The sequence below is a fragment of the Hirundo rustica genome, chromosome 5 (assembly GCF_015227805.2).
Source record: "Hirundo rustica isolate bHirRus1 chromosome 5, bHirRus1.pri.v3, whole genome shotgun sequence".
Taxonomy (NCBI): domain Eukaryota; kingdom Metazoa; phylum Chordata; class Aves; order Passeriformes; family Hirundinidae; genus Hirundo; species Hirundo rustica.
In genome coordinates, this window is record NC_053454.1 from 44,938,048 (window position 1) to 44,952,246 (window position 14,199).

Here is a 14,199-nt window from a genome sequence, read left to right on the forward strand (position 1 = left end):
TAGAAATACAAATAAGCTAGTTACTCACCTGACTACACTTTCACACATATTCACCTATAATTCTGGTTGGGAATACGAGGGGGGAAAGCAGTTTATACTAACGACTACATGCTCTTGTGCCATTAGCTTCATGTGTTTCACATGATGTATGGAATTAAGGACCAGTCCACACCCTATGCAGAAGAGGCTGCAAATAACAGTTAGGAACACAGATTATAATAATGTTCAAGTTTTGAATTAGTACTCAGAGAAACACTAGACACCCTTCAAAAACCGTCAGACACAGAACTGCTTCTAGGCAAATTGCTTTATCAATGTTAATACATATTTACACATTCCCATCAAAATCGTTTGAACTCACCACATATACATATGCTCATAGAATCATAATATAAATAGATACTGTCAGCACAGACTGATTAATGAAGAAATCTTTAATTTCTTCTTTTCATTTATATCAATTATCTTTTCAGAAGACAAAACCCCTGCAAATACTATTGCATAAAATTATGAGCTTTCAAGATCTAGATTCTTTTCAAGTAAAGGGAAAAAACCCCACCATTACTATTCTTTCCCAAATTCTAGAAAGTGCCAGAGAAAGGGAAAAATTAAAAACATATGAATTTGCATTATTGCCTGGTGAAAAGTATAGATGAGCATTAATAATTTGAATTGATACAGTCTTCTTGTAATAAAAGTCAACATAGTCTAGAGGTCTTGTCTCAAAACTAAAATAGCAGCTACAAAAAAAGTATCAATAAAGTGATTCCCAATCTAGGCAGTATGATAAATACGCTACTGGACAGGTAGTAGTTTTGCAATTGCTAGGAACAGAAAGCTTGATCTGAAATACTGTACAAAACTGGTCATTCCTGTTCGAACTGGAGCAGGAATGGACAAGTCCTTTTAAGATACTCATGGGACACGAAAAGAGAAAGTTGTATTACAGGTCTCTCAAAATGTGATGAACATTACAAAGGATGAATCTTCAAAGTTTAAAAGCCATGTGTACAGGAACAAACTGACATTAAATTTAGCTTGATAAAGAGATGATTTCTAGCTACCAGAGAAGCAACATCAATTCCAGCTTTATGTTCTACTACACCAAGTTAATTGACTATATGAAATTGTTTTGAGCATAAAAAAAGACTTACTCATTATGAATCTAAAGCTATCAATACAAACCCAAACCCCAATAAACTGCAATATTAAACAATATTTTTGAGAACTAACACCTCCTTTGATGACAGAATGATTCAAAACTTTCAAGGTATGCTCAGAACCAAGAAGCTAGAGTGCCACATAAAACTGAATGTAACAGTTTTAATTTTCAAATAAAGTAAACTAAGGTGATAAGGCTTGGGGATATTATTATAATTAAGTTGACAACAGTAACAGAAAAACGTTTCCAAGAATCCTTAGTTGAGTTCTGCTAAAATATTTCAGAATTTATTTAATTTGGGTGAAGCTAGAACATCTTAACATGAAATAAAATGAAATAGCGCAACTGGTTTTATTAAACTCTTTAAATACATTCTAATGTTTTCATGAGCTTAATTCTTTTGTGTTTTTTCCTCCACTGCTGTTCAGTATTCCATTTACTTGCTTAATGAAAAAAGCAATTTCTTAATGATCATAACCTGCTTCCTGCTCCATAAGCTTCCTTCTGCTTTTCACACAGAGAAAAGTATTTCTTTCCATCAAAATGGACTGGGAAGCCTACCACATGAGGAAAGACTGAGAGAACTGGGTTTGCTCAGCCTTGAGAAAGGAAAGCTTAGGGGAGACATTATCATCATGTTCCAGTACTTCAAGAGTGGCTACAAGGAAGATGAAGACTCCCTTTTAACAAGGAGTCACAAGGAAAAGACAAGGAGTAATGGGTACAAAGTTGGGCACACTCTGCACAGTCTGATTAGACACAAGAGGAAAATGTTTTGCAATGAGACCAACGAACCATTGAAATAATCTCTGAAGGAAAGGTGCTGGATTCCCCCACACTGGATACTTTTAATACTGAGCAGGACAGGGTGCTGTGCCATCTTGTCTATATGGTGCTTATGCCAAGAAAGGCTGGACCAGAAAATTCTTGAGATTCCTTCCATCCTGGTATTCTACGATTCTGTGAAAAATTAATGAGAGTTGCTTGCAATTTTCAGATATTTTTCCTTCAGAAAAGTGGCACTGTGTAATGCCCACTTTGGGGTTTAGTTTTAACTGGAAAGTATTTTCTAATGCCTTAGCTGAAGTTCTGAGACAAAGAAGACATTCTGCTGAATCTGAAGCATACACAAAAGCATATGGCAGAGGTCAAGAAAAGATCCAAGCTACATTCCACTTTGCTTCCTTCCAAACCCAGACTTGTCACCTACAGAATAAGGAAGCAAAGAGCTGTGTCTTCATGACACAGATTCACATGGAAACAAGATTCACCAAATAAACCCATACTAAGGGAATCAGATCCACAGAGGAGCTGTGATGCACTGAAAAATGAAGTTTAATTCAGAATGAAGGGGCTGGAATAGCTCATTGGAAGTGGCTTTGTACACTTACAACAAATAATTAATTTGCTATATTCTTTATTTTCTGCAGTTTCATTATTTTTCAGTTTCCAGTGCTAAACTCTGTATCTTCACTTAAGACCAGACAGAAATTTTTCAAAATTGAAAAGGCACTGACTACTAAGCAAAATCAAAGTTGATTTCAAACAAAATTTCAGATTAAAAATGTTCACAAGTGAAATAAAGACTTTCAGTGAACATCCTGCAAATTGGAAAGACATTGCCAGCAAAACCTTATACTGAATATAATTTTCTTCAGATGTGAGGGATAGAAAATGTCATGGTTGAGAGAGTGGGAAGCAAAGAAAATGAAAAGGAAAGCTTGGCAGGCCTCAAGAGACATTACTGTTTTATTTCCTGTTGTGAAGATTATTGTTCTACAGCCAACCACGATATTAAATGACACAGTTATCTTCCCAAGTAGTTTATTTCTCTGGCTTTCTTACACACTTCATCAACTAAGCAGCAGTCTACATGCAAAGTTATTTTTGAACAAGTTTTAATATTAATAGGGTTAAAAGATGCTAAGTCTATGGATTCGCCACTTCTGAACTGTATTTCCAGTTCTTCATTTCTAAATCCCATCTGGTAGATTGGAATGCTAATCTCATGAATATCAAACCAAATTAAATGTTAAACAGCAGTCAAGCAGAAACTAAAATATGCACATTTCCATATATACCAATTCCTTAATAGCTACCTTCTATTATTATTAATAGCTAAATAGTAAAAGCAATTAAATAAAACTTAAAAATAAAATAGCAATAGTAATTAAATGTGGGGATAGTATACTTGACATCTCTTTTCAGGAAATCATTGATTTTTAATTTCCTTTTATTTCTCTGAAAGTAAAGTATTCTAGATGAAAATGAGCTATAACAATATTCTAGGATATATAATAAAAAATTATAAAATTTGCAGCTTTTAATGCTGCCTTTTTGTGTTCCCTTGTGTAGCAGAAGCTTACATTCTATATAATTTACCACTGAACACAATAATTTTTGCCACATTAAGTAGGGGCTTTATTTCACCAGAACTCCAACAGTTTTCAAGCAGACCACTGTCTCTTCATTTGGACTACCACATTTCCTCAATGGTTAGGAACAATTATTCACCTTTTAGCTTAGATGTCACCCTGTCCATGTTTCAACAACTGCAGGGCAGTATTTCCTGATCACTCATGTTTCTTAGGACAGGAAAATATTTAACACTCATAAATGAAATTGTAGCAGGCATATTGAACTGGATATGTTTCAAATATTCAGTCTTGCTGTAGCCTGAAAATGTTAGTTGAATTAAAACAAGCAGACAAGTAGACAATTTTTGCTCTTAGAGTTGGGGCAGTTGGAAGCCTTTACATACAAGTACCAGTTCTTACTCACCTGGCCGGGTCTACTGATGTAATTGGCTTTGTTTCAATGAACAAAAACTGTGGGATTAAAATTCTTATCAATGAGTAACTTGATTCAGTTTCATATGATACATTTTAACTCCACCATGTAAACCGCCACCTTTACAATGCCTCAACATCTATGAATAGCTTTGCATGCAGAAACTCAACTGTCTCTTGCAGTAGCACGTTTAATACATGAAGATAATTTTAAAATCCAGCTGTCTAACACAAGTTTAGACACATGATACTTTGTTCCTGTTACAGGCAGGAACAAAGAGCAAATGAGGTGCTTTCAGATAATGTCACGCTGTATTCATCAGGGACCAAATGCCACTGCACTAAGATCACAAAGATTCAGTCATCTCCAGCCTAAAGACTTTACCATTCACAAAACATCAATACTGATCTGTAGACACAGCATGCAAGTCAGAATGAACCATGCATAACATAAAAGACAAAAAAAAAAAGGCAAACCGAACGAGTAAACAGATGTTATATCAAAGGGTTTCACCCACGGAGGAAATGCAAGCAATGGCAAACAGTACAGTTTAAAAAATAAATTTAACACTTCTCAAGTTCATCTGAGCATGCCACCATCACAAAATGCAACTTTTCACTCACCCAAGTAGAGTTATGTGAAGCATCACCTGAGACTTCGGGTGTTCTTGTGCTGTTTGGAAGTCTGTGAGGGTTACGAGCTATCGCTTGGCACCAGCCCAACATTTTCTCCTTCCACTTATCCCTTCTCAATTTCTGAAATTCTGAAAATAATTTAGATTCCCTGAAACATTGACACTTTGAATTCATTGTGTGCATGACTCTGGATGCATGCCTTTAAAAACAGATTTTAAGTTATCTCTGAACAAGCTAATAAACATATTTTTAAAAGAAAGTGTTTTTCTAAAGTATTCCCAAGTGCTAAATCACAAAGGTTAGAAAGGACTCATGCACTTTCAGCACACCTTACATGCATTAATACTATTTTAGTGTCAGCAAATACAGTGCCTTCTCTCCATGCTAAATCTTCAAGTTGTAACTTTAATTTTAAAAGAGTTATTTTAAAGGGATTTTAATACAGAATAGCTCTGAGACTACCATCATCCCAAAAGCTATAAACCATTTGGATACAAACCCCCAAATTCACTGAAAAAAAAGTAGAAACAGCCCTAAAGCAGTAGCAGATACTAGATACAAATAAACAGTGTGCAAACACACAAACCCGTATGTACACATGCCCAGACACTCCAGAATACCTGGCTCATCTTGAAGTGCTACACTGGGATGTGTTGTAAACAACAAAACTTAACGTAGGCACACTAAAAATAAATGCTCTGTGCCAACTGCAAATTGCCTCTGTATTTACTTTTAGTTTGTAACAGTAACAAAATAAGTAAACTGCCACATTCTGGAAATGCAGCCCTAGTAAAGCATGGTATTACGCATAAGAAACCTTCATAAGTATGTTTTAAATTTCACAATCTGTTTTTTTTTTTTTTTTTTCCCCCAATGAAATTGGCAATGGAGGTATTCAGTGCAAAACTTTGCTAATTAATTACAAAAAGCAACTTTGAGCAATTTTATTCTCAACACCTGAAGCAATTTCTAATCTGGTTGTTTATAACATATTGTAATTTAAAATGTGTTATTCTGTAGAATCATGAAACATAATAAACAGAAAGATTAACCTACCAGATTGAATGCCTAGTACTCCAAATAAGGCTAGCATTAGACTGAATAAAACTGGAACATAACTACAACAGTGCTAAAGACCTCCCATGTCCCTACACAGCATCACTGAATATTACGCACTTGCAACTTAAGTTTATTTTTTCCACAATACATCTCCATGCAGGACGCCAATTATGCATATATTTATAGCAGATTCCATCCTTCCAGGTTCCGAGTCTGACAAACTACAACCCCTTCCCGCGTAACGACAGCTCTCCCATTTCCACACTTAACCGTTAATATATAGTTTTCAAAGGATAAAATGCACTAAGCTGCATGCCCCAAACAACCTCATGGAACTGATAGGAACAAGTGGAAATTACCCTTAGCTTTATTGCAATGGAGATGATTAGGTGAATGAAACAACAGATTAACTGATTTTTTTTGTTCTCTTGAAATCTTAATGTGAGATACAAAATCATAAGCAGTAAGTGGTCAAGCAATCCTTTCTATACTGCCTGTACCTGTGAAGACAAGAAATCATCTGAATATAGGTACAGTCCTATTCTGGCCTTCTTGGTGTGCAGAACCCTTTGGAAGATTTGCAATTCTTTTTTTGCCCTGAGCAATCAAAATTACTGCCACTGCCCAGATCATAACTGAAAGAAGGACTTTGCTCTTGCTTATACACTTGCAGAACCAGCAAAAATAAATTTCCTGAAAACAATCTTCATTCATCATCTCTAGATTTGTTAAAAAATTAGAATTACTTTATTCATATTTCTTAATGCAAGAAAAATTTTACTTATAATTTAGCCAAGCAAAAGGACACACTATTGTTCATTTTGTACAGCATCAATGCTAAAAAAACTGGGCGGCTAAGGGGATTAACGATGATGTGTATTAAAAATTAGCCAGTTGTGTGAAATAAAGGCAGAATATCTCTTAAAGAAGTTCACAAATCTAGCAAGAGAAAAGAATTTATATACTTAATTCAGAAGCACAGTCAGATTCAGGTAACAAAGGCTATGCTTTTTCAGTCCTTACCAGAATCTAACTGCTATCACAGAAGAGCAGGAAATTGAACACAAAATACACTGTCCTTTATCTAAGCTAAGTTTTGTTCCCTATGTTCAAAGAGTCCCAACAGCAATCAAAGTGATAGTATTTGTCCAGCTGCATGATTTGGCAGACCATCAAAATATTCCAGGAGAGAGCTATAGGAATATTGAAATATTGAATACTTCAATGCTGAGCCCTGCTAAGATAAATACAGTCACTATTATTCATTATGTATCTCTTGTCTGAGTCTTACCAAGCTGTGACTTCTAATCAATTATTCTAATTTGAATAAAACCACAAATTGATGGGCTGGATGCAATAGAAATCTGACAGCTTCTCCTATTTCTGTGCCACAAGGAAGCCATTGGCTTTTCTTAACCAGCCTGCTGTGTTTCACAAGGACAATTCAGTGTAAACACAGCATAACAACATTATGCCACTAAAATATTCTACAAATAAGAAGCTCAATCTCAGGTTTTAAAATTACTTCTATGTTAAAAAATAAATAAATTCATATTAGAATATATGTGATTGTGTCAACAGCTGTAAAAGTACAGTAATATCTCAGTGCTGTGGTGGTTCACTACTGGTTCTTTCAAGTCAGCGGGAAAAAAATTACTTCCCATATACAAATGTGATAATTACCCGTAAAATTTCATATCATCAGAAGTGCTGAGTGCGTTCTGCCCCTCTATACAGAGGACTAATTTTTTTTAGTCCAGCTTTGAATAAAAATAGCATGAAAGGCCATCACGCTAGAGAAGTCTTATCTTCCTGACTGATATCTGCAGCAACCAACTGAAGTACCTGTATAATACCTAATAAAATACTTAATGTTCTAGCCTCATTAAAAACAATGCAGAGACTAACAGAAAGCAAGCACACATGCCCTAAAATTATTGACACCAAGAATGATGGCACCAATCAAGACTATAATGGTACCAGCTTTCTTATATAGCTACTGGATATACACAAGCACCTCTGCATTAAGTGTATGTAAAACTCTGAATTCAAAAATGTCATGTTTATTAATGACTGTTTTCAGAAATGCTTGTAGGGCACTATTGGAAGAGTAAACCCAATTATGCACATCTAAATGCCTTTCCCTACCTGTTAAGAAAAAATAGAGCTGTCATTTAACTTAGCTACGCAGCTCTTTCAAAACATCATTGCAGAATCAGCATCCCTCTCTAGAGTATTAGACATTGTATTATAACCGAGTTTTCTAGACCTTATAGTTTAAGTTTGCAAACTGTCAAATATGGCATATTCTTAAATTAATACCTATATTAGATAAACAATTTTAAGAAAATACTTTGATGGTCCTGTATCATAATTAACCATGTAATTATTTCCAACTAAATCCAGCCTTTGTTGATTTGTTCTTTTCTCTTATACTGCTAATATGTATTTTAAGTTGTCCTTAGTCCTTTAAGACTTTGATTTTTTTTTTTTGACACAACTAAGGGTGCAAATCTCACTTATTAATTCAAACAATTCAATCACTGAAAATAAATAAATTTAAGATGACTGGCACAAAAAATTATTGCACTTAATATTGCTGTGTTTAACCACTCCATAACTACTATGCCCAAAGCATGACGAAAAAAGCTCTAAAAGTTCTCAAAGAAAAGTCTTTTGGGCTGCTAATGATTTAAAATTCGTGGGGATGTTTGCCTTCATAGTAATTTTTTGGTTTTTTTCTCCCACAAGGAAGAGTATATCTTTTGTAAAGCAATAAGCAATTTTATATCACTCAAGGCTCTTTAGTAAAACATCAACAGAGTTTTTCCCCATGGTAAATTGTCAGCGCTGTAATTATGCCATTTTGCAGTTCTGAAGACTTCAAGAATAAAATGTTGAGAAATGTATATTTATGGCAACTGATTTAATGTTTAAAAAACCCTCAACTTTCATACATTTAGATACTGTATAAATGTCTGTATTTGCTGATGCAGTTTTCCACCTATTTTCATAAGCAACCTCTATTCCATCCTCAAATATGACTTTGCTTTCTAAAAGGTTCTTGCTGTTAATATCAGAGCTACTCTTCAAGGGAATGCTTTGATGATCCAAGGATAAACATCTCTGTTGAATTTTCCTCAGACCTTCAAAAAGCAATGCGACTGTATGTGCTACTGCTGAAGGTGAGCAATGAAAGGGTGCCTAACCCCTCCCTCAGGACCTCTCCATGTAAATTCCAGATGCATCAGACTCCCAAGCAGAAAAGACAACAGCCTTGATATGAACATGGAGTTGAGAATAAGAAAAAAGTACATTTTTGCTTTGTGAGTTTGCATATATTTAACCATGTATGACTGCCAAGCAGCTTAAATCAAAGCTTCAATCAATAATAAAGACATAACTGGTAAATGCACCTGATAAACCATACCCAGCACTTGGCAGATGAAAACTCTTCAGGGAAGGTACAAAAATAGCAGAAAATGTTCAAATGCAAAAATCCACAAAGCTAAAGCATTAACTACCTCATGAAGTTACGCATGCAATTATCCAAATGTACAGGGCATAAGAAGTTACAGTAAATCTTTAATGGACTTTGTTCTGTTTATGCAAAACTACAAGTTATTTCTTAATGTTTCTTCCCATTCTTATGTGGTTTATCTAGAGAAGAAGACGGGTATATTTACGCTGTAAAATTAAATCCACTTTGAATCAGGCAGAGCTCACTATTAAAATGCAGTAACACAAAGACAGAAGTAATTTTTTTTTTTTTTTTAAGCCCAATAAAGGTTACATACCCAAAAAGACATAATTTAACCATTAAACACCGCTGCATCAAAGGAGAGATAATCAATACTGAATTTAAGTTAACTTGTAAGAACAAAGAGAAGATCAGATTTCATTGAAATACCAGAAGTATACACACCAAAATGTCCTTAAAGACCTTGGTAGGTCTCACGTAAGTATTTCCCCTTTGTTAGAGAAGCATTTTTAACAGAAGTTTTTTCTGTCGAATACAAAGTTCTTGGCAGTCATAAACCATCTTCTGCTGACAACCCTAAACATAGAAAGCTCTTGCTTGTGAGCAATTCAGATACTGCTGTTGTGAGAGGTCAGTCATACAGAACCCACACCAGACAGCAGTAATCACCGCTGGAAAGAAGGGCTTATCCTCTTAGATATTGTTGTTCTTTGTAACACAACCTGTAACAACTCCAGGGCAGGACAGGCCATTGCTACTTTATCTTCGCTTGCCTCTTCAATTTTTCTAACCACACTTCCGACAGTTTTCAGAACCTCTCATCATTAGCACCAGTCATTTGCCCTCATATTCTGGTAAATAATTGTATAAAACATAACCGTTGAATTGGTTTCTAGGTGCAAGTAGCTAATGCTTTTTTCAATAATCAGGGTTTGCAAGAAATTGACTCCCGCTTAGGGTGACCTAATTGCAGCCTTCCAGCACCTGAAAGGAGCCTGCAAGAAAAATGGAGAGGGCTTTTTTGCAAGTACATGCAGTTGCAGGACAAGGGGAAATAGCTTCATACAGAACGAGATTAGGCTTAAACTGGACATTAAGAGGAATTCTTTACTGTGAGGGTGGTGAGGCACTGGAACAGGTTTCCCAGATAAGCTGCAGATTCCCCTGCACTGGAAGTGTTCAGTGCCAGGTAGGATGGGAATCTGAGCAATCCGGTCCAATGGAAAGTGTCCCTGCCCATGGCAGTTGGGTTGGGTCTAGAGGATCTTTAAGGTTCTTTCCAACCCCAACTGTGATTAGAGAGAATTATAGCTATACCCACCAATACGAATCTGTAAGTATTCTGTGACCAATCAATATCATTAAATATTAATTATATTAAATATCATTGAATGCTAGTTGGTAGAAAATTCAGTGTCACCCCTGGAAACTGAGGTGCAGCTATTTTCTTCTAAAAACTAAAGACCTGAATCTAAATTACTTAGAAGGTGATATTTGATATTCTGTTGGAAGGTGTTTAGAACACCTACTGAAGTTAAGTTGTATGCCTTATAACAAAGCAAATTCTGCTAAATATTTTGAAGAAGACTTTTGTTGTCATCAAGGATACACCAGCTAATGAGCTGACAGGACAGCCAAACGTGTAATAGAAAACTTGTGACAGATTTACCAAAGGAGAAGATTTAGAATCCTTTTTAATAAAGATTAAATAAGCCTATGAAATAGCTGTTCACCACTAAACTGAAACATACTATTGCAAGTACCTCTTCTTCATACCTCCCCCTTCAAGTGGAAATTGTGACCATGACTTATGATCTGACATCCGCTAATAGAAAACCATGACAGATGGCCTATTCAGGGTTTCTCAGGATAAACGGATTTAAGTTATAAATAATTACTGGCCTACTGGCCTAATGCTGCAGTTATTGGTAACAGCTTAAATAACTAGTCCCTTACATAAGTAAAGATTACGTTAACCTAAAAGCTAATTATTAATGTGAATAAGGATTTGAATAATATTACTTTGATAATTTTTGACCAAAATTTCCAGAAAACAAACACAAAAGTAGGACTTAGAAGTGAATGCATGGGAACAAAAGTATGATTCAAATAGCTGAAATATTTTTTTTTGTAAATGCAGTTCTCATTAGACAATAATAATAGTGGCATAATTATTATAAGCAATTACTCGGTCTGGTTGCTATCAAAAAATAACTTGGAGAAATTGAGTAGGAAAAAAAAAAAGCTGAAGGATTATATTAGGACTAGGATGTAGTCCTAGTTTTTATCTGCAGTTGGGAAATAAACAAAAAAGTTTTGCTGAATAGATAATAAATCTGGAGAGGTGCAAGAAGATTGGGTGAATATCAGTACAGCCCTCTAAACTTAAATTAGTGGAATTCTTAAAAGTGTCTCCCAATAATTTCAAATTAAGCCCGAATCTAATTTATTACAATGCCAGACCACAATGGTTTACAATTATTTTCCATAGAGAAAACTGGGGTTTGGTTCTTAGTGAGATGAAAGCAAGGCAGTACATGCAGTTAAAACTACAACTCACACAGCTGTCAGCGAGCTAAGATTCACAGACCATATGCACATCACAGTTATAATATGCCATTCCTCACAAAGCATTTTTTAAAAATTAAAGAAGTAGTATTTGCTGTGTTTGAAGTTTAAGGCTAATTAAAGTTTAAAACTAGACACGGCATCATTTTCTCTATTTAAAAGTAACACTAAGCACACTATAAGTATCCATCCTCTTCCAAGTCTTTCTAAAACACCTCGAAGCAAAATGACATTGGCAAGGATATTGACAAAATATAAAGTTATAAAACTGAAATCTTGAGTATACAGCAGAAAACAAACACAAAGCTTGATGGCACAGCATTGCCCCCTGGCTCTCTTTAGTGACTGGGTGAACACAAAGATTTCTAACTCTGCGGTGGCCGTGGTACAGCAGCTCAGGCAGCTCAGTCTCGTCCTGAAGGTTTGATCTCTACCTCTGACAACCCTCCTTGGACTTTGCTACAACTCCTACTGCTTTCCACTAGGCTATGCTGAACCCTGGTGCTAAAACTGAGACAAGAGTATGCAGCACAGCACGGCACAGAGATGCCTGTGCAGGTATGCAACGTGGTCCGGCACAGCTGTGCAACACCCGTTCATGCCATCCCATACAAAAGCCCTGTTCCAAAACTTGTTTAGCTGCTGTACTGAAGAGCAACTCCATGGCTAAGCCATAAGCCTTGCCCTCATGACAGCTTTCAATTATTTGTCCCTTCTACAGCTGGGGTTTAACAGAGACAAGCCTTAGCTTTCCTAAGGTATCTTCCACCACTGATGACAATGGAATTGCAACACATCGTCCAGACACGGACACTGGGATTGAGGGCAACCTCAGCAAGTTTGCCAACACCACCAAGGTGTGTAGTTCTGTCAACACACTGGAGGGAAAGGATGCCATCCATGGGATCTTGTCAGGCTTGAGGTGGGCCTGCATAAACCTCATATGTTCAACAAGGCAAGTGCAAGGTCCAGCACCTGTGTTGGGACAATCCCAAGGTAAAGCACAGGCTGAGCAGAGAATGGATTGAGAGAAGTCCTAGAGAAAAGGACTTGGGAATGCTGGCAGACAAAAAGCTCAATACAACCCGGTAAAATGCACTGGGGGCCCAGAGAGCAACCACATGCTGGGCTGCACCCAGATCAGCACGGCCAGCAGGCCAAAGGAGGGGATTCTGCCCCTCTGCTCTGCCCTTGTGAGACCCATCTGGAGAGCTGCACCCAGCTCACACAGGAAAGATGTTAGAACAGGCTAAGTCGATCACAGGGCTGGAGCACCTCTCCTATGAAGACAGCCTCAGAGAGTTGGGGCTATTCAGCCTGGAGAAGCTTCAAAGGAGATCTCGGAGCAATCTTGCAGTACCTAATGGGAGCCTAAAAGAGAGCTGGGGAGGAACTTCTTAAAAGAGCATGTACTGATATGACAAAGGGTAATGGCCTTAAGATGAAGGAGGGTAGGTTTAGATTAGATATTAGAAAAAAAAAAAATCTCTGCTGTGGGGATGGTGAGGCACTGGAACCAGATGTCCAGAGAGGTTGTGATGTCCAATCCCTGGGACTGTCGAAGGCCAGTTTGAATGAGGCTCTGAGTAATCTGGTCCAGAAGATTTCCTGCCTGCGGCAGGGAGGCTGGAACTAGGTGATCTTTCAGATCCCTTCCAATCCAAAGCATTCTGGGATTCTGTGACCTGTACTAAATGCCTCCTGAAGGGTAATCATGTTTTTTTTTAATCAACAAGATCTGGAATCAAAGCCTTCCATAGCCCTGATGTAGTTCACTGACAGAGAATCTGTCTTGTGCATAAGTACCTGTCCCAGCTGGCTGTTTTCTTCAGGGTTTTTTTTGTTTATTTGTTTTCGTTTGGTTTTGGTTTTTTTTTTTTTTTTTTTTTTTAAATCTTGTTTTTGTTATGTTTTTTGGTTTTTTTTTTCCTCCAATGCACTATTATTCTCCCTGTTTTCTGAAAATTTCTCTCTTTTCACGTACCAGCTCTGGCTTCTTCTGCCTTCAGCACTAATCAGTGTATACTTTTTGTTTAAATCACTAGAATATACAGAATTTCTCCAATACAAAATAGTTTCCTGAGCAGGTACATAGGCTATACCTTCTTTCTTTGGCTTCTCAGTTCCTTGAAGTTCAAATTTTATTAATTTAGATATTTAGATGTTTTACGCTGAATTCAAACGTTTTTATTTCTTTAAGGTTCTATTAAGGTGCATATTATTTTGATACTTAGCTCTCTGTTATATATCATTTCTTTCCATATATATGTATGTTTCTAATCACAGTGTTTTTACATTAATCTTTTTCATTTGAAGTAAACAAGCAAGTGACCTTCCATTCTAGTGCTTGCTTTTTAATTATCTTCAGAAAAATAAGTAAACTAAAATTATTTTTGAAAGAGTGAATAAATAAAAATGTCACCAATAAAATTCTGGCAAGATAGAACCAACACACTCATAAAATTAAATAAGCATTTAGAAAAGCACATCTACAAAATGTTACG

General features: G+C 36.3%; 1 protein-coding gene across 16 annotated transcripts in view; it reads right to left on the minus strand.

The window, feature by feature from the left end:
* Window positions 1-14,199, minus strand: part of MARCHF1 (membrane associated ring-CH-type finger 1) — a 225,780-nt gene that overhangs the window by 83,216 nt on the left and 128,365 nt on the right. For 13 of the 16 annotated variants that reach the window (XR_005700791.2, XM_040064198.2, XM_040064190.2 and 10 more), the window contains one exon: window positions 4,576-4,715. The exons of the other annotated variants lie outside the window; for them this stretch is intronic. Coding sequence is in view for 12 of the 13 variants with exons in the window: in XM_040064190.2 (XP_039920124.1) it covers window positions 4,576-4,715 (140 nt within the window). In the remaining variant the exon portion in view is untranslated. The remainder of the gene's footprint in view (window positions 1-4,575; window positions 4,716-14,199) is intronic. 16 annotated transcript variants of the gene reach the window in all.